General features: G+C 43.6%; 1 protein-coding gene across 2 annotated transcripts in view; it reads right to left on the bottom strand.

Moving 5' to 3' along the window:
- KHDRBS2 (KH RNA binding domain containing, signal transduction associated 2) overlaps positions 1 to 21,239 on the bottom strand; it is a 658,172-nt gene that overhangs the window by 279,384 nt on the left and 357,549 nt on the right. For both annotated transcript variants that reach the window (XR_012751429.1, XM_075338445.1), the window contains exon 5: positions 537 to 664. Coding sequence is in view for 1 of the 2 variants with exons in the window: in XM_075338445.1 (XP_075194560.1) it covers positions 537 to 664 (128 nt within the window). In the remaining variant the exon portion in view is untranslated. The remainder of the gene's footprint in view (positions 1 to 536; positions 665 to 21,239) is intronic.

The raw sequence follows: 21,239 nt of genomic DNA, 5'->3' as shown, positions 1-21,239 counted from the left end.
AATATGGATGCATGGAATCAAATTACAAAAAATCAGCGTTTTTGCAAATGCAAATATTTGTAAACTTTAAATAGAATTTAATTCCACTTAACTTTATTGTGTCATCTCTTTCTATAATTGATAATTATAAAAATCAATGTTGTGAAGACCACTATACTTTTGTATATTATAATGCCACGAAAATGTGTTTTTAGATTCAGCATTTAACGAACCTCTTGATATTATAATTTAACTTTAGGTTCTGCATATTTTGTAAGGGCTGTATAAACCCATGGATGATAACAATTTCAATGTGGGACAAGTAAACTCATATCCGTTGCAACAAACCAGCCACTAACAATATTAGCCTGGTGTGGCAACTTGGTACAGGGGCTGTATACCAACTTGGTACAGGGGCTGTATACCAACTTGGTACAGGTTCTGTAATCAAATGCAATTGGATTTCATTTTCTAAAGTATCCAAATGATGAACATTCAATATGACTGTACAGCACCAGACTTTTATCTCACGTTATTGTACTGAATGACTTTCTCACCTGCCGACTGTGGTTGCAATCAATCTTATTCCTCTACCTCTTGCAACTTTCCCACGACTGGACTCTTCAGGGCCATTTAAATAGGAAAGCTCTCTTAACTGTTCTTGTCTTATTTCATCATTATAATCCTACAGAAAAAGAAAAAAGACCATTAAATATTACATATTAAGGCATAATTCAAGACAATAGTATTTTGGCAAAAACTAAATACACAATTGAGTAAAATATATTAGTCACAGTATGATGGTTAAAAGTTTTAAAACAGTGATTCAAGATACAACGCAAAAGCCATAAAGGGACCGGTCACTTCAAAAAATACTATTGTCCTGCAGATGTACAGTTATGGAAAAACATTTTTTGAGACACATATATTAGTTTTCACACAGTTTGTTGCTTCATTGTTATTAGATCTCTTAGGCCCGTTTCACACGTCAGTGAAAAACACTGACGTTTTTCAATGGCGTGTAAAACACGCACATGTCCCTCCGTGTGCCGTGAATCACGGCACACGTGGGTTGTCTAAGTGCAATCCGGGCTCTGTTCTCCGTGGCCCGTGATTGCACTTAGAGATTAACTCACCTGCGCCCGCTCTCCATGGTGCTGATCGCTCCCGCGGTGCAGCATCCGGCCGGCGCTGACCCCCGCAGCAGCTGCTTCCGCGTCGGCTGTGTCGTGCATCATGAATATGCGCGACAGTAATGAGCTGGCTCAGAAGCAGCAGGGAGAGAGCGCTGCAGGCAACAGGCTGCAGAGAGCGCGGCTGAAGCTGGGTGAGTAAAAATGTTTTTTATTTTAGAAGCACGTTTTTTTCTGGCACGTGTTTCACGGACCACACCACTGCGTGGTCCGTGGGACATCAGTGATGCCAGAAAAAAATGGACATGTCGCGTACGCCGCACGGAGACACGTGCAGTGAAAAATCACTGACATGTGAGCAGACCCATTCATTATAATGGGTCTGCGTATGTCAGTGATTCTGGTACGTTTAAAAAAAAGCACAAACGTACCAGAATCACTGACGTGTGAAAGGGGCCTTAGTCAGATGTTTCTATACTTATTGAAGTTGTAAGTATTTCATATGTTTTTAATTTTTTTTTGACAAATACATCATTTATGCAAAGACTCATTAGTTACAAAATAGGGATAATCGAATACCTCAAATATTCGGCTTTGCGAATATCCGACGAATAGGTCGCCGCTATGCGAATATTCGATGTGCAATGTAAATCTATGGGAAGCCCAAATAGTTCTGAATAGTTTTTATTCGGGTTTGCCATAGACTTACATTGCACATCGAATATTTGCGAAGAGTCGAATAGTGGCGACCTATTCGGTAAATATTCGCAAAGCCGAATATTTAAGGTATTCGATAATCCCTAGTTACAAAGTGTAACCTTATTTTTCAAGACTTCTGCAATTTACTCTGGTATGCTGAATATCAGCATCTGGGCCAAATCTTGACAGATGGCAACTTATACTTGCTTGAAAAGTGCTTGGAGTTTATAACAATATCTGTGTTTTTCTTTGTCCATCCGCTTTTTTAGGATTGACCACAGATTCTCATTGGAATCAAGATCTGGGTAGTTCTCTAACCATAGACCCAAAATGTAAATGTTTTGCTCACCAAGCCACTTAGAAAAGTTGTTCTTGAAGAAAGTTAAAATACCATTCTTTATCCTTGACAGTGTTCTTAAGCAAAATTGTGATGAAAAGCAATGTCAAAAATGTATGGCCTCCAGATGCTTTACCATTTGCATGAAACAGGACACATGGCAGCGCTCACCTTTTCTTCTCAGGACAATTATTCTTCTAGATGTCTCAAACAGTCTAAAGGGGGTTTTATCAGACAAAATAGATATACAAAAAGTACAAGAATTGAAATACAGAATACTGGGGCAATGTTATTTTCTCTGATGAAGTCCCTTCAGTCTGTATTGGACATCTGTAAAAATGATTGTACAGAAAAAAAAAAGGATGAACATTACCATGATTCCTATATCATGTCAACAATAAAAGATCCTGAGAACCAATCATGTATAGGTTTTGCTTTTCATCACACTTTTGCCTAAGAACACTGCAATAAATAAAAAATGGTGTCTAAACATCCCCCAAGAGCAACTTCTCCCAAGGTTCCAGTACCAATATGGTGATGAATAGGACTGAGCAGAACTAGACTGTTATAGTCCGGATTCAAACGGTTTCAAAGATGTTTGGGTGCCAGACCCGGGCCCAGGATTCCAGGTGTACGATCCAGATTCGGCACTGGGGAAATTAAAGGAAAAATAAAGAAAATAAAGAAAAAAAGAATTAAATGAGTGTTTCATACTTACGGAGAATTGTCATGGCGGTGTCATGGCGCAAACTGCTTTCAGGTTGCGTATTCACTTTCTGTTCTGCGCATCAGGCTCATCGCTAACACACAGCTTTCCATACTTTCCCTGCCAATCAGCCGTCCTGTTGTCTGTGATTGGTTGCAGTCAGACGTGCTCCCAGCCTGTGACAGTGTCTGCCTGCAGTCATTGCTCATCGTGGCTCAGTCATTGTCTGTACTCACAGCTGGCGGTCGTGTTTTATGGCCGCTTGCTGTGAGATTTAGCAGAGCTGAAAGCGACGTGGGACCTCATGTGGATTATGCCGGAACTGTAGGGGTGTTTGGGGTTAATAAAGTGGTGAAAGAGGGTGTGTTTTTATATTTTATTCCAAATAAAGGATTTTTTTTCTGTGTTTGTACTTATTTATTTTCAGTTACAGGTTAGTGATGCAGGCATCTCAGACGCCTATGTCATCAAAACCTAGGGTTTAATAGCAGCTGTGAGCTGTTATTAACCCAAACTATTACCTCAATTTCCACCACACCAGGGCAATGGGAATAGCCGGTAAAGCACCGGATTGTCCCATCTAATGGATGCAGCAATACCGGGCAGCTGCGGGCTGAGAATAGCGGCCCCCAGCTGGCTTTATCTTGGCTGAGTATCAAAATTGGGGGTGACTGCACGCTGTTTTTTTATTATTTATTTAAATAGTAAAAAAAAAAGCCGCATGCAGTTCCTCCAAGGTCGGAGCCCCACTTGCGAGGGACTCGCGTGAGTCTCGCATCGCATCACTCAGCACTACCGCACACTCTTCTAACAGGAGCGGGTCGGCCACTGTGTTTCTATGGAGCTGCACGCTCACGTTCGGACAGCAGCAGGCCGTCCCGGGTGATGTCATGCTAGACTCGCACAATTCTCGCATCGCTTCACCCAACACAGACACACACTCTTCTGACAGGAGTGGGTCGGCCGCATGTGTTTCTATATACCTCCGCGCTCATGTTCGGAAAGCAGTAGGTTATGCCGGGTGATGTGATGCGAGTCCCTCGCATGTGTGACTCTGGGCTTATTTTGATACACTTCCCAGATAAAGCCTGACAGCTGGGGGCAGCAGCCATGGACTTTATCTGTGAATATTCAATGAGGGTTAATTGTCGGCTCCAGAAGGGAATTCGTGACCCGGAAGGAGTGTGCCACCATGACACAGCCTTGGTGAGTACACTGCACATGTTCCTACCCCCCTATCCCTTCCACCAACCTTTTTAATCTCTGGATTCTGGTCCCCGCAGACTTATATGGGTAACAAATTCCAGACCAGATCTGTTTTTTTTTCTTTAATTTAGCAGGTCGGTCCCAGATTTTTGCGACTCTGACCAGCTCTAGCTCCTACCTATTTCTGATAACAGCACAGATAAAATAGACAACTGCAGCCTACAACTCTCAGCTGTCAACTTTACTTTGGCTAGTTATCAAAAAAAGAGGGAAATTCACTTTTTTTTTAATTATTTAAATAAATAACATAAAAAATGATTTGGGGACCCCCTATTTTTAATAACCATCCAAGGTAAAGCAAACAGCTGGGGCCTGGTATTATCAGAGTGGAAAGGCCAAAATAAATGTTCCTAATACGGTTTAGAGAAAGGAAACCTAAAAAATAAACAGTCTAAAATCAATACTTTACTAAGTAGGAAGCCCCATGGTTATTTGGCCTTTCCCAGTCTTAAAATAGAAGCCTGCAGTCACCCTAGAAATGGTGCATCAAGTCTTTGCACCATTTCTTGCGCTATACCTGTCTCGTGGCAATTGAGGTAATACTTGTGGGGCTGATGTCAGCAGTTTAAACAAGCAGTCCAAATACTTCCATCAAAGATAAGAAATATAGAATTGCCTCAACCACAGCTTTTTGGGTACAAAATCATATCCTTCAGGACTCCCTTCATTTGTAGCAACAGCATATAGGTGAAAAATAGTGATATCGGCATTTTTAGGCACATGAAACTCCTCTTCTATAATATTCGGTGTAAATGACCTCAAAGAGATATATATTGTATCCAAGAAAATAATTTGTTATACTTAGATACACAATAGGTTTAAGAAGCAATAAAATATTAATACAAAACAGTCCTTACTAAAGAACTGTTGTGCCGTGTTTTAAGGGCACGTTACACGCTACGATTTATCAATCGACATGTCGTCGGTGTCACGTCGTTAGTGACGCACATCCAGCCTCGTTTGACAAATCGTAGCGTGTAACACAAATGAGCGACTGAACGAGCAAAAATACTCACCTTATCGTTGCTCGTTGACACGTTGCTCATTTTGAAAAAAATCGAACGTCCTTCTGTGCTCCGGTTGTTAATCGTTCCTGAGGCAGCACACGTCGCTCCATGTGACACCCCGGGAACGATGAAGTGCAGCTCACCTGCGGCCGTCGGCAATGCGGAAGGAAGGAGGTGGGCGGGATGTTTATGTTCCGCTAATCTTCGCACCTCCGCTTCTATTGGCCGGCCGCTGTGTGACGTCGCTATGACGCCGAACGTCCCTCCCCCTTCAATAAGTGGATGTTTTCCGCCCACAGCGAGGTCGTTTGTAAAGTAAATACGTGTGACGGGGTTTACGATTTTGTGCGACACGGGCAAGAAATTGCCCGTGCTGCACAAACGATGGGAGTGGGTGCGATCGTACATGCGATCGCACGAAAAATTGAAACGTGTAAAGCAGCCTTTATTTTAATGTTATTGTGCAGTCTTAACATTTTATTGCCTCTTAAATGCATTGTCTATGTGAGTATAATAAAATTCTTTCTTTGATATAATATATACAGCTGGGCTGCCCTATAATTGGGTTAGTTATTTGGAACTAATGGAAAATTGGGAGAGAAGTTTCAAATACCCAATAATGCTGGTATTGCTGTTTTTTACCTACACGCCAATACTGCAAATCTGGTGGACCCGGGCAGCCTTGAAGGATATTCTTATGTGCTCAAAAGACAACAGTTAGCGGTATGTTTAAGCACAAAAGGTTATGTAAGTTTGAATTTGTTAAGTAAAGTTAAGCATGTCAGGTAAAGATTGTTACTTCACCAAATCTTTCCAAAGTGATCTTGTTTATGCAGGATAATGCACCCTTCCACAAGTCTTGTATTGCCCAGCAAAAATTAAATTAAATCAGCTTTGAAATTGATGATCATCCGCTATTATCTCCTGGTTGACCAAAACTGATTATTTTCTATTTCTGAAACTCAAAAAATAATTGAAAGGGTGAGAATAGATGGACATTCCATTAGATCACGTCATAGGAAGGGTTTAATAGGATTAGCAAGAAAGCAGTCATGGGGACTATTGTTGGCCCTATTCCTGCCATTGATTTAGTGGAAGCCCTAATAACTGATTAACCTTACAAAAATGTATGTTGTGCAGTAAGAATTGACACTGGGCTATAATGTACATTTATTTTCATTGTTGGTTGGGAAGCAGTTAAAGTAAAGGAAAAAATGTTTATAAACATGTTAAATATATGTCATTATTAGGTAGGTAATATATTTTGCAAAGTGCACAAAGATACATCAAGAACCTTATCAAATTCTAAGAGATTATAGATCTTGACTATGTGATGTGCTATAGTTCAAGGTTATAACTTACAAGCCATTATGTAAGCATTTTAGCATGACTATAAATAGTGAAGTCTATCCATTATTGAGGTCTAGTAGATATTTTGCGTATGCCAATAGATTGTAAAGCATTGCTTTTTAACTAAATCAATTCAAGAATGAATAGGTTTCAGCAAGTAAACATGCAATGTCAGCAGTTTGTGTAGTATTCCGAGTCATGAATATTTCCTTATAATGGAAATATTACACCCAACTCCATAAATCATATACGGAACCGATACATTTTTTTTCGTATTAAGGGTAAGTTCACACAGTGCGTTTTTTGCAGCGTTTTTGTGCAGTTTTCGGGTGCGTTTTTGCTCAGAAAACTGCATGACTTTGCTTCCCCAGCAAAGTCTATGGGTTTTCATTTTTGCTGTCTGCACACAGCGTTTTTTTTTCAGCTGCGTTTTTGTGGTGCCACAAAAACGCAGCATGTCAATTATTCCCGCGTTTTTCACTGTGCTTTTCATCCATTGAGTGCAATGGGATGTTGAAAGACGCAATGAGAAACGCAAATAGGTGTGTTTTGGTGCGTTTCTAAGACCAAAAACGCAGCTATAAACGAAGGAGGTGGGTAGTAAAGTGACGTGTACAGGAAGAGGATTCCTTCTGTCAGTAAACACAGAAGTGTGAATCCTCCCGGTACCGTCACCGCCGCTTCCACCTCCCGTCCTGGGCATGTATGCTGCCGTGCGGCGCCATGTCTGGGTGGGAGGTGGAAGCGGCTGCAAAATCAAAAGTGAACAGTAAAAAAAAAAAAAAAAAAGTTATACTCACCTGTCTGCAGACTCCCGGTGCCATGCCCGCTCCCATCTCCTCCCGGTCCTGCCGCTCAGGGTGTGTGCAGTCTCCCCGGGCACGTGTGCCTGCAGGATGCAGGACCTGGAGATGGATCACCTGATGCAGTCACCTGACGCGTCAGCTGATCGTAAGTCTCGGGCTGACGCCAGCGGCCGGCCGGTTACCTGTCAGCGGATGCGTCAGCAGACTTCATCAGCTGATTACCGGCAGCTCCTGCAGCGATCGGACGGGATCAGACTCCGCTGCAGCTGCTGCCGGTAATCAGCACATAAGTGAGTATTTTTTTTTTGCACCGATGCATCTGCTGATTGTATAAACGGCTTTTATACAATCAGCTGATGTGTGATGTGATTCAGGCACTTGATCCTGACACATCATCTGATCGCTTTGCCTTCCAGCAAACCGATCAGATGATATTGGATCCGGATTGGACGGCGCGGGACCCTTGACCCAGGATTACTGTGGAGGGGGGTTCTTTATTTCAATAAAGATGGAGTCACTAATTGTGTTGTGTTTTATTTCTAATAAAAATATTTTTCTGTGTGTTGTGGTTTTTTTATCTTTACTAGAAATTCATGGTGGCCATGTCTAATACTGGCGTGACACCATGAATTTCGGGCTTAGGGCCAGCTGATAATATACAGCTAGCCCTAACCCCATTATTACCCAGTGAGCCACCTGGCATCAGGGCAGCTGGAAGAGTTGGATACAGCACCAGAAGATGGCGCTTCTATGAAAGCGCCATTTTCTGGGGTGGCTGCGGACTGCAATTTGCAGCGGGGGTGCCCAGAAAGCATGGGCACCCTGCACTGTGGATTCCAATCCCCAGCTGCCTAGTTGTACTCGGCTGGACACAAAAATTAGGCGAAGCTCACGTCTTTTTTTTTTTTTTAATTATTTCATGAAATTCATGAAATAATTAAAAAAAAAAGGGCTTCTCTATATTTTTGGTTCCCAGCCGGGTACAAATAGGCAGCTGGGGGTTGGGGGCAGCCCGTACCTCCTGCTGTACCCGGCTAGCATACAAAAATATGGCGAAGCCCACGTCATTTTTTTGGGGGGGGGCAAAGAAATCCTGCATACAGTCCTGGAAGGAGGATGCTGAGACTTGTAGTTCGACAGCTGCTGTCTGCTCTCCTGCATACACTATTGGATGGAGGATGCTGAGCCTTGTAGTTCTGCAGCTGCTGTCTGCTCTCCTGCATACACTATTGGATGGAGGATGCTGAGCCTTGTAGTTCTGCTCCACCTGACTCTCCGTCCAGCATACAGTCCTGGATGGAGCATGCTGAGCCTTGTAGTTCTGCAGCTGCTGTCTGCTCTCCTGCATACACTTTTGGATGGAGTATGCTGAGCCTTGTAGTTCTGCAGCTGTCTGCTCTCCTGCATACACTAGTGGAGAATGAAGAACATATTGAAGAAGGAAATGACATCAGATCTTTTTTTTTTTGTTCACTGATAAAAAACGCATAAAGACGCAGTGAGCAAAAACGCAGCAAAACGCAGCAAAAATGCACCAAATCGCAGTAAAACGCGCGCGTTTCTTGCTGCTTTTTTTGCCGCGGGTGCGTTATTGTGCGGTTTTTGCAGCAAAAACGCACAATAACGCAGCGTCAAAAAAACGCAGTGTGTGAACCTAGCCTAAGGATCTGAATGGAATGTGATGGCAAAAGTTCATCTAATAACCTATGATACCTGCTTATACGGTTGTGGTGAAAAGTTTTAAGATCAACACAAATTTTGTATTTCAGTGTTTGCTGCTTCTATTTCTATAGTGGCAATTTGCAACTCGATTTTTAAGTAGACTAATTAGATGAAATGTAGTGATGAGCAACCACTAAAATACTTGGGTGCTTGAATCAAGGAAACAGGAATGCTTGGTGGCTCATCTCGAGTAGCGAGTGTAATAGAAGTTAATGGGAAACTTGAGCATTTTTCTAGCAGACCATTCCAGGAGGTCTGGGGGGCATGAAAATCGCTGATATAGATAGAAAAAGTGCTTGAATGGAATGGAAACAGCATGGGAAAGATGTCTGGACATATCTCTGACAGCCACGCTGCTGCTGGAAACTATGTTGTCAGAGTATTATGCCAGTTTACAGACTGACAACAAAACATACCAAACTGAAGATAACATGTATTTTACAGGAAAGAAAAGTTAGGATACATTTTTTCTTGTATAATTATTTTTATATAAGACAAAACAAAAAACGCCTCCTCTACCCCTTGGGCTCTGTTTGCACAGCGGTTTTGCACTCTTACTACTTTCAATGGTGAAAAAAAACACTGAAAAAATGCTGAAAGAAGTCACATGCTCCTACTTTCAAAACTGCAGCAGGTTTCCATTTCAGTCAGGAAAAAAAAGAAATCATGTGCATGAGATTTCACAATTTTTTTTCCCATTTGTAAGGTGTGGGACTGCTAGACTGGTGAAGCCTATGCACTAAGAGCAAGGCCTATCAAAAATTGAAAAGAGCGATTGCAATACTCTCTGGAATCCATGTAGAGGATGACCTCAGGAAACATTTTTTTCCCATTTAGAAAAAGTGGTATTCTTGGACTAGTAATGTGTATGCATTACTTGTAAAGCCAGCTTTACACCTTACAATTAGGTGTGCGATCTCGTATGCGATGTGACACGCCCAGGTCGCATATGCGATTGAATGAGATTGCACGTAGGTTGTTCATTTGCTGTCACACGTGCGTTAGTAGTCTGTGTTAAATTGATCAATTTTGTGTGCGATCCTTTAGATCATGTGTTCTGTGACGTATGCATTGGGCACCCTTTTTTTTTTTTTATTTATTGACTTGCCAAGCGTGTATAATGTGTAGGGATGCGTTTTTACTATGTCATCTGCCATTCAGCTCTGCTACATGGCCGCTGACAGCAGACACAGACAGCCATGTAGCAGCGGTGAATGGTAGTTGACAGCAGACACAGACAGCCATGTAGCAGCGGTGAATGGTAGTTGACAGCAGACACAGAGCCGCACTGTCAAAATGAACTCGGGTGAACCTCACCCGACTTCATTGTCATGCTGCGGCTCTGTCTGTGTCGCATCCTGATTAGCGGTCACCTGTGAAGGACTCACCGGTGACCGCTAAACTGCTGAGTGACTGAATTGAGCAGCCCTCTCTCATATACTCACCGATCCCCGGCGCTGCACGGCATTCACACTGCTCCGGCGGCTTTTACTGTTTTGAAAAAGCCGGCCGCCCATTAAACAATCTCGTATTCCCTGCTTTCCCCGCCCACCGGCGCCTATGATTGGTTACAGTGAGACACGCCCCCACGCTGAGTCACAGGTGTCACACTGCACCCAATCACAGCAGCCGGTGGGCGTGTCTATACTGTGCAGTGAAATAAATAATTAAATAATTAAAACAAACGGCATGCGGTCCCCCCCAATTTTAAAACCAGCCAGATAAAGCCATACGGCTGAAGGCTGGTATTCTCAGGATGGGGAGCTCCACGTTATGGGGAGCCCCCCAGCCTAACAATATCAGTCAGCAGCCGCCCAGAATTGCCGCATACATTAGATGCGACAGTTTTGGGACTGTACCCGGCTCTTCCCGATTTGCCCTGGTGCGTTGGCAAATCGGGGTAATAAGGAGTTATTGGCAGCCCATAGCTGCCAATAAGTCCTAGATTAATCATGTCAGGCGTCTATGAGACACCTTCCATGATTAATCTGTAAATTACAGTAAATAAACACACACCCGAAAAAATCCTTTATTATAAATAAAAAACACAAACATATACCCTGGTTAACCACTTTAATCAGCCCCAAAAAGCCCTCCTTGTCCGGCGTAATCCAGGATGGTCCAGCGTCACATCCAGCGCTGCTGCATGGAGGTGACCGGAGCTGCAGCAGACACAGCCGCTCCTGTCACCTCCACACAGCTAATGAAGACAGCCGCGCTGAGCTGTCACTGAGGTTACCCGCTGTCACTGGATCCAGCGGTGGATGCAGCGGTGGCCGCGGGTAACCTCAGTGACAGCTCAGCTGATCGCGCTACTCACCGCTGCTCCTCTCACCTCCACGCAGCAACTGAGGTGAGTAGCGCGATCAGCTGAGCTGTCACTGAGGTTACCCGCGGCCACCGCTGCATCCACCGCTGGATCCAGTGACAGCGGGTAACCTCAGTGACAGCTCAGCTGATCGCGCGGCTGTCTTCATTTGCTGTGTGGAGGTAACCGAAGCAGCTGTGTCTGCTGCAGCTCTGGTCACCTCCATGCAGCAGCGCTGGATGCGACGCTGGACCATCCTGGAGTACGCCAGACATGGAGGGCTTTTTGGGGCTGATTAAAGTGGTTAACCAGGGTATATGTTTGTGTTTTTTATTTCTAATAAAGGATTTTTTCGGGCGTGTGTGTTTATTTACTGTAATTTACAGATTAATCATGGAGGGTGTCTCATAGACGCCTGACATGATTAATCTAGGACTTATTGGCAGCTATGGGCTGCAAATAACTCCTTATTACCCCGATTTGCCAACGCACCAGGGCAAATCGGGAAGAGCCGGGTACAGTCCCAGAACTGTCACATCTAATATATGTGGCAATTCTGGGCGGCTGTTGGCTGATATTGTTAGGCTGGGGGACTCCCCATAACGTGGAGCTCCCCATCCTGAGAATACCAGCCTTCAGCCGTATGGCTTTATCTGGCTGGTTTTAAAATTGGGGGGGACCGCATGCCGTTTTTTTAAATTATTTAATTATTTATTTCACTGCACAGTATAGACACGCCCACCGGCTGCTGTGATTGGGTGCAGTGTGACACCTGTCACTCAGCGTGGGGGCGTGTCTCACTGTAACCAATCATAGGCGCCGGTGGGCGGGGAAAGCAGGGAATACGAGATTGTTTAATGGGCGGCCAGCTTTTTCAAAACAGTAAAAGCCGCCGGAGCAGTGTGAATGCCGTGCAGCGCCGGGGATCGGAGATCGGTGAGTATGAGAGAGGGGGTAAGAGGGATAGACTGACATGGACAGAGAGAGAGGGACAGAGATAGTGACGGACTGACAGAGATTAGTGAATGACAGACATTGTGAGGCGCTTCAGAACGCAGCTTTTCAGCTGCGCTCTGAAGCGGACCTTTTTTAAGCTGCGGTGCAGAGCGCACACCTGCGCACATAGCCTCAGACATCACAATCATATGAGGGATGTCACACGTTTCAATTGACTAGGTTCATACAACAAAACGTCCAATGTATGAGGAATAAACGACGTGTATGCGATCACCGTATTTTCATTCAATCTTGATTGCACGTTGGTGTCACACGCAAATACGTCACGAACGATGCTGGATGTGCGTCACTTACAACTTGACCCCGACGACGGATTGAAAGATTTATTGAAGCGTGTAAAGCAGGCATAAGAGATTCCAAAAACTAGACAAAGGCATTTCAATATGCCCTGGAACTCAAGCAGAGTAAGGCCTCAAAAACATTTACATTTAGAAGGAGTGGGATTTTTGTGGCCAACAGCAAGGAGTCCTGGATTCAGGGTGCAACTGGCACAACAAGGACCTTCAGGTATCGGACGATTTTGCTCCAGCTAAAGTGGTCGGCAGTTCCTCCTGTGCTGGCTCAGGGCATTAGGCAGCCCCAAGGCTTCAACTAGAATGAAGTAGGGGTCTCCAAACATTTCTCAATCTATGTTGAAACCTTTGCCAATGAAAATTTATGAACTATGTGAGGGAAACTCCTCCAACCCATCCCGGGGGAAGAACAGCACAAGTCCTTTGTCCATTTATTGAGAAAAGAAAAATGGAGGGTGCATGGCCAATGTAATCAGAGTCAATATAGTTTGGTGCAGCATAAATAAATAATATAAAGCATGCTACCGGTACCAATTAATAATGATTGCTCCTAAGGTACCCCTACCTAAAATATGTGCAAACAGCTGTAAATCTCAAGCAGCAGATGAACAATATGTATCCAGCAGGAAAATTGCCATTAGCATATAAACTCCCGTTTGAAGCAAAAGGATGAGCCTAAATACATTTTTAGAGGGCCATCAGGTGGCCCTCACTAAATTTATTGAGGGCCATCAGAGGTAGTGGGGTGGCCAGAGGGGGAACAATGGCAACTGTTCCCCAGAGAACACACATGCAACAAGTTCAGAGGTCAAGGGTTTTGTAGTGCTTACTCTGGTGCTTTTTTAAAGAAATTGGGAACCATAAAAGAATAGTTATTTGCAACCTGTGCCAAACCAAGATCAGCAGGGGCTTGACCAATATCAGCCTCACCACCACCAGCATAGTCAGGCATATGTTATCAAATCACCTGACTAGATGAGTTAAATGCCTGGGTCATCGATCAGTGTATTTGGGTGACACCACTGCCTCTTCTCCTCTGCTATGTGTTTGCCAATGTCCAGGATGCAGGCATGGATGTCTCCCACTCTGCACTTGTTGCACATTTGTAAGCACCAACAACGTTCTCTGATTCTTTGTCCCAGGGCAGTGTCCAGTTATGCTTTCCCCAAGTAAAATGTAAATACCCAGCCACCTACCTAGCCTCATGCCCAAATACTAAACAGACACATTTCTATACTTGCTTGACCTGGAAATGTTGCAGTTTAGGCTTGTGGACACTGAGGTTTTCTGCAACCTCATGGCGGCATCCGTCTCTCTGTACTTGTTCCCCAGCCGACACAATTTTTTTCTGTGTGCTGTTCCTGCCTTACATCAGCATCATTACCCATGCCCTCACCAACGCAGTAACTGGAATGATCCACTTAGCAACCGACACATGTACAAGTATTTGTGGCCAGGGTCACTACATTTGCCTTACGGCAGATTGGGTGGACCTTGTGGAGGTCGGGATAGAGTTGGACACTGTGAGAGCACATGTGCTACCAATGCTGTTGACTGTGGGCTCTAATTCCATCAATGTTTCCCCCACCTCCCACCTCCTACATCAATTGCTGCACCCCCTCTTCCATCTCCGAACTGTCATCATCTCATTACATCTGTCCCCCAAAAAAGAGTCATCAGCCAACCACATTAAACCCTAGTCACCTCCCTCAGTACTTGGACACACCAGGGGGCGGAGCCAGGTGGTTGGCCATGCCCACTGAGGAGTTCAGAGGGCCTGAGGCAGGAAACACAGTCAGTTGAGTTTAGCAGTTGTAGTGAGATCAGTTGTAGAGTGAAGGAGTGGAGGCAGGCCTGTGTGACAGGTCTGCAACTGACTGTCAGGTGTGAGGGTCGTAGCCCGAACACCTTGGCTAGGAGGCAAGCGGTGGCCTCAGCCTGCAGAAGCCAAGAAGATGGCTCAGTGGAACCATGGTGGACTGGGACAGGGTAGTGGCCCGCCGATACTGATCCAGGGATCCGACTTGGAAACCGGATCACACAGGGGGGTACTCAGACCCTGAAATGAGGTCCAGAATCCACTGGACTGAGTTAATTCACTGATTGCGGTCTGGACTATAGGTCCTTTCCCACTCAAGTCCCGACTGAAGACAACAGTCCACTGAAGGGGATAGAAAGCCACCGCACAGGCAGAGAAATCCCACGGGCCAGCATCTGCGGGCAAACGTGCTCTCCCGAGATATACACAGCCGGGGAGCGGACTCCCATCACTGAAGCGCAGGCAGTCTACATCTACACAATATGGTGCAGGAGAAAGGCAGAGACCACCATCCGGATGGGGGACCCGACCTCAGTCGGCTGCGGGCACCTACCACCATCAACTTTGTTTTCCAGTGACTCTTGTGTTAATAATAGTGAGTACAATTGTGCCCTCTGGCCACGCACATCACCCTGCACCACCCAGCTATCCCCAACGGGTCCCGGGGGCCATCATCCCTGCCCACGGAGGGGTTAACATCTTGCTGCACTACCATCTCCCCCGGGTGCTCCGCAACTGCAGCGGTGGTGTCTACACCTTCACCACATCCCGTGGGTGGTGTCACGAACTCAAGCGCGGCTGTAGGAATTGGTTCAACACCAGAACAGTTTGCTCAATTACGACAGCATGAAGGTGTCAGTGCATATAAACACACAGTGAAGCAATGCTTTGGATGCTAGCCTGGGGCAACTGTGTTCCAACTCATTTCTTTGGTTTTGCTTCAATTTTTTTGTACTTTATATATTATATACAGTGTGTCCATCCATATCCTGTCCACCGCCATTAACTTGAGAACGGCGGCAGCTATAGGCATAGAAGTGGTGTCTAGATATAGTAAAGTATCCATGTGCTACACAATGAAACCACCTATAGTGCCAACTGGTGGAAAACAACGGAGTTAGCATTTTTATCTCGAAAATGGAAAGAGATATAGAGAAAAAGTGAAATATAAAATTGTAGGGCATCATCAATTCAATACAAATTGACACTTTGCATACAGAAATGCTATGATATGAAACCCATGACCCCCCCCCCAAAACATAGAATGGTGGTCACGCATATGGCGCTCATTTAACTTTGATGCTCAAATGGCCACCGTCAGCTGCAATGCACATCTGGACTCTGGACAGCATACTGTATCTTGCTGCATGTTGTGCAATATGGTAGGTGACATGTTTGCACAAGCATCTGTAATACGTCGTCGTAGGTCCTGCAATGTTGGTGGAGGGGTTGCATACACCTGGTGTTTGATGTGACCTCACAGAAAGAAGTCCAATGGGGTCAGGTCAGGTGAGTGTGGAGGCCAATCCACGCAGTCACCATACCCAATGACTTGTAGGAAGGTCTCCATGAGGTATCGCAGCCTTGTGAGTTTTACATATTATAATCATAGCATTTCTGTATGAAAGGTGTCGATTCATATTGAATTAATGATGCCCTACAACTTTGTAATTCACTTTTTTTCTCTATCTCGTTTCGTTTTTGAGATAAAAATGCTATCTCCATTGTTTTCCACCAGGTGGCGCTATAGGTGGTTTCCTTGCGTAGCGCATGTATACTTTACTATACCTAGACACCACTTCTATGTCTATAGCTGCCGCCATTCTCAAGTTAATGGCGGTTGACAGGAAATGGGTGGACACACTGTATAGGGCCATGGCTCCACCTTTTTGGCCTATGCATTTAGTTTCTATAGTTTTCCTTGAGGAGATTTTTAAACAGTCACACTTGGGCTGCTCTGGACCTGCTGGCACAGAGAGGTGAACTACAAAAATTAAGCTCTATACTTCCTGAATAGACCTTGTCACGGTGCGATGTATCTTACACTTTTTTTTTTCTATCAAAATGGTGTCAACTTAGTACCCTATGTTATTTATGTGTATTATTACTATTTGCTTATTTCCTTACTGGAAGGTATTTGCTCAATTTGTTTTTATTCTAGGTTATATTTGATAATGGCCACAGCGTTAATGTGCACCTACACTTTTCTCTGCACGTTTACTGACATATGTTGCAGCTCATTTCTTTAGCTTTGCTTTTGTTTTTTGTAATTTCTACATGTAGAGAGAGAGGCATGACTAACCGTTTTTGGTTATGCATTTAGCTTTCCACAGGCTGGTGTTTACACAGTCAGCCCCAAGTTTTTCTGTGTCCCTGTCTATTTTTAAGCCTCCTGGCATGTGGAGGTGAACTAGAAGAGTTAAAGTACATCCTGATTAGGTACACCTTGTCACGGTGGTATGGCTTTTATGTTTTGTTATCAAAATAGTTTCAACTAAATATCCTGTGTTATTTACATGCAATATTACTATTTCCTTTTTTTTTACTGCAGGTTATTCATTTTATTTTTTTTCTAAATTATATTTGTTAATGGCCACAGTATGAATACACTTGGTACAATGTATATCAGCTCATTTCTTTGGTTTTATTATGGAGCACCAGGTCACAAGACAGAGGTAATAACTAAGATGCTCAATGTACAAAACAATCAAAATTTTGTATCGATTGCAAGAAAAACCCAGATCCCCAGATATCCCCATTGTAAACCTTTACTCAATCCTCAAAAAGTGTGCACACAAACAAAAACAGAAATTCTGATAAATTGCAAGCACTAATTAGGAAAGAATGGGTTGTCATCAATCAAGAAGTGACCAGAAGGTGATATTCATGCCAGGGTGAAATGTAGAAGTCTTTAAAAATAAATCTCAACAATGTAAATATCGAGTATTTGTCAATAAAGATTTAAAACTTGTGTGAAATGTGTCTAATTGTACTTCAGTAACCATTCAAACATCTGACTAAAAGACTTAACATTGAAGCAGCAAACTTTGTGAAAACCAAAATTTGCGTCAATCACAAAACTTTCGGCCAGTACTGAGAAGAAATATTTGCTAGAATCTCACTTATTTGTCAAATTTGTATTAATGTCCCTTCTAATTTGACTTGATTAGCAATGCCAGGGATGTACAAAGCTTTAGTTGATTTGCTTAGTTATGGTGTATCTTCAACTAAGGCTAGTTTCAAACTTGCATTGTTTTCCTTCAGTCGCAATCCGCCGTTTTGGAAAACAGCGGAATCCATTAACGGATTTCGCTGCTTTCCATAGACTTGTATGGACGACGGATTGCGACTGATGGACCTGCGTTGCTTCCGCTGGCCGACACTGCGTTGCTTCCGCCGGGCAGAAGGAATGCAGCATGTAACGTTTTTTGAGCGGCGGAATCCTTTATTTTTTCACTGTGCATGCTCATCTTTTTTTTTTTAAATCACAGAAACTTTGTTTTGTCTCTCGGTGGCCGAACGGTCAGCTGATCGCCCGGCAGCCGGCTTTAGAGAGAAATCAGCTGATTGCCCGGCAGCCGGCCTTTGAGAGCGCTCAGCTGATTGCCCGGTAGCCGGCTTTTGAGAGCGCTCAGCTGATCGCCCGGCAGCCGGCTTTTGAAAGTAATCAGCTGATCGCCCGGCAGCCGGCTTTTGAGAGTGCTCAGCTGAACGCCCAGCAGCCGGCTTTTGAGAGCAATCAGCTGATCGCCCGGCAGCCGGCTTTTGGGAGCACTCAGCTGATCGCCTGGCAGCCGGCTTTTGAAAGCAATCAACTGATCACTCGGCAGCCGGCTTTTGGGAGCGCTCAGCTGATCGCCCGGCAGCCGGCATTTAAGAGCGATCAGCTGAGCGCCCGACAGCCGGCTTTTGAGAGGATCAGGAAATGATAATGCCAATCAGCAGTGTTGAAACTGATTAACAAATGAAAAATCAGAGGCTCTGTAAAAACAAAACTATGATCAGGTAGACCAACATATATTTCAACCACAACTGTCAGGAAAATTGTTCGGGATGCAAAGAAAAACCCACAAATAACATCAGCTGAAATACAGAACTCACTGAAAATAAGTAGGGTGGCTGTTTCAAGATGCATAATAAGGAGGCATTTGAAGAAAAATGGGCTATATGGTCGAGTCGCCAAAAAGCCATTACTGTGGAAATGCCACAAAGTATCTCACCTACAATACGCCAAACAGCACAGAGACAAGCCTCCAAACTTCTGTAACAAGGACATTTGGAATGATGAGACTAAAATCGAACATTTTGGTCACAACCATATACGTTACATTTGGAGAGGTGTCAACAAGGCCTATGATGAAAGAAACACGATTCCTACTAAAAAGCAAGGAGGTGGATTGCTGAGGATGTGGAGATATGTGAGCTACAAAGACACAGAAAATGATCAAAGCTGAAGGAAAGATGAATGCAGCACATTATCAGCAAATACTGGAGGCAAATTTGCACTCATCAGACCAGAAGCTGCACATGGGACGTACATGTATGGTCCAACATGACAATAATTGAAAACACAAAGCCAAGTCAGTCTACCTGTCATTGGCTACAGCAGAACAAAGTGAAGATTCTGGAGTGGTCATCTCAGTCTCCTGACCTCAATATCATTGAGCCACTCTGGGGAGAACTCAAGAGCACAGTTCATGCAAGAAAGCCCAGGACATTACAGCAACTGGAGGTTTTTGCCAAGAAAAATGGGTAGTTTTACCATATTAGCAAATAAAAAGCCTCATCCACAACTACCACAAAAGACTTCAAGCTGTCATTGATGTTAGAGGTGGCAATATACGGTATTAACTGGAGTATGTGAACTTTTCATCAGAGTCATTTGGATGATTTGGGTGTCATTATGATTTAAAAAGAGGAAACCGTAGTTTGACAATAAAATTATATTAGCAAGCTTTTAGAGCACCAAGGCTCCTTCTTTGCCTGAAGAAGGCGCCTTGGTGCTCTGAAAGCTTACTAATATAATTTTTCTGGTTAGTCTATAAAGGTATCACTCCTAAAATACTTTTGGCATTCTTGGGGCATAGTGTTTCAAAAGGTTTTGTAATGAAAGTTAAATTATTAACATCAGTTTCATGTTATGGTTTTACAAAACTCAGTAATGTTAAAATTATGCCAATTGTTCTTGTGGTCAGTGAGATATTGATCACTTTTCAAGGGGGGTGTACTCATGTATGCTGAGCACGATATACACACACACACACACACACACACACGCGCTCTCAAATAGTGTAGATGTTCATAGTCACCTATAAAATAAAAAAGAGGAACTTTTTATCTAATAAAATGTCAATTGGCAAACCAAAATTGCAGAATAGAGTTACATTTGTAGAAATCCCACTGGCATGAGCCATTAACACAAAGTAGTCTCTGAAAGGATTTACTTAATAAAAGTACATAAGTGATACATTCTTTGGAGGTCCCTAGTTCTTTATATCTAAAGCCTGCTTTACACCTTACGATATCACATACGATATCGTATGCGATGTGACCCGCCCCCATCGTTTGTGCGGCACGTACAATTTGTTGACCTTGTTGCACAAACGATTATTTCCCGTCACACGTACTTACCTTCCATACAACCTTGATGTCGGCGGCGAACATCCACTTCCTGGAATGGGAGGGACGTTCGGAGTCACCGTGACGTCACGTGGCAGCCGGCCAATAGAAGCGGAGGGGCGGAGATGAGTGGGATGTAAACATCCCGCCCACCTCCTTCCTTCTGCATTGTCGAGAACAATAGAGGAAAATAGGGTTTTTTTGAGCCGCGCCAATGATCACTTCTCAGGTATTCAGATTAATGGATCTTTATTTTGCACAGGTCTATGCGTTTCTGGAGTCTCAGCTCCCTTCCTCAGGACCATCAGGCATAAGAACTGAATAGGATAACTGAAGTGAGCACTAATATATATATATGAGTGCAAGCCAAAAATGCATACTATATATAAGAATAAGGCTGCACATCAAACTTAGATAATGGTATAATGCCTCAAGCATATGGAAAAATATTGGAATATACAATGAAAAATGCTACTTGCTAATTTGAACATGTGAATAATGAATTGCATACCTGCTATGAATATTAGGAAAAAGGAGATATTTAGCAATCGCATTGATCAATGTAACTGAGCCCCAAGGCCTCGTCAAGGCATATCTCTATATTGGGGTCCCTAGCTCTGTGACCCTAACTGTGTGTCATCTCATTGCAATTAAAAACTGCTATGGGTGGAGAGGGGTAACTAAGGACTTTCTTATATAGGAGATGGAAAAAACATGGCCGAAAGGGGCGGAGCTGTGTTCACATTCAGAAAAAAAACTACATATAACTGAATAGGATAACTGAAGTGAGCACTAATATATATATATGAGTGCAAGCCAAAAATGCATACTATATATAAGAATAAGGCTGCACATCAAACTTAGATAATGGTATAATGCCTCAAGCATATGGAAAAATATTGGAATATACAATGAAAAATGCTACTTGCTAATTTGAACATGTGAATAATGAATTGCATACCTGCTATGAATATTAGGAAAAAGGAGATATTTAGCAATCGCATTGATCAATGTAACTGAGCCCCAAGGCCTCGTCAAGGCATATCTCTATATTGGGGTCCCTAGCTCTGTGACCCTAACTGTGTGTCATCTCATTGCAATTAAAAACTGCTATGGGTGGAGAGGGGTAACTAAGGACTTTCTTATATAGGAGATGGAAAAAACATGGCCGAAAGGGG

The sequence above is a fragment of the Anomaloglossus baeobatrachus genome, chromosome 3, assembly GCF_048569485.1.
Source record: "Anomaloglossus baeobatrachus isolate aAnoBae1 chromosome 3, aAnoBae1.hap1, whole genome shotgun sequence".
NCBI classification, from domain to species: domain Eukaryota; kingdom Metazoa; phylum Chordata; class Amphibia; order Anura; family Aromobatidae; genus Anomaloglossus; species Anomaloglossus baeobatrachus.
This window is presented reverse-complemented; position numbering and strand designations above follow the sequence as displayed.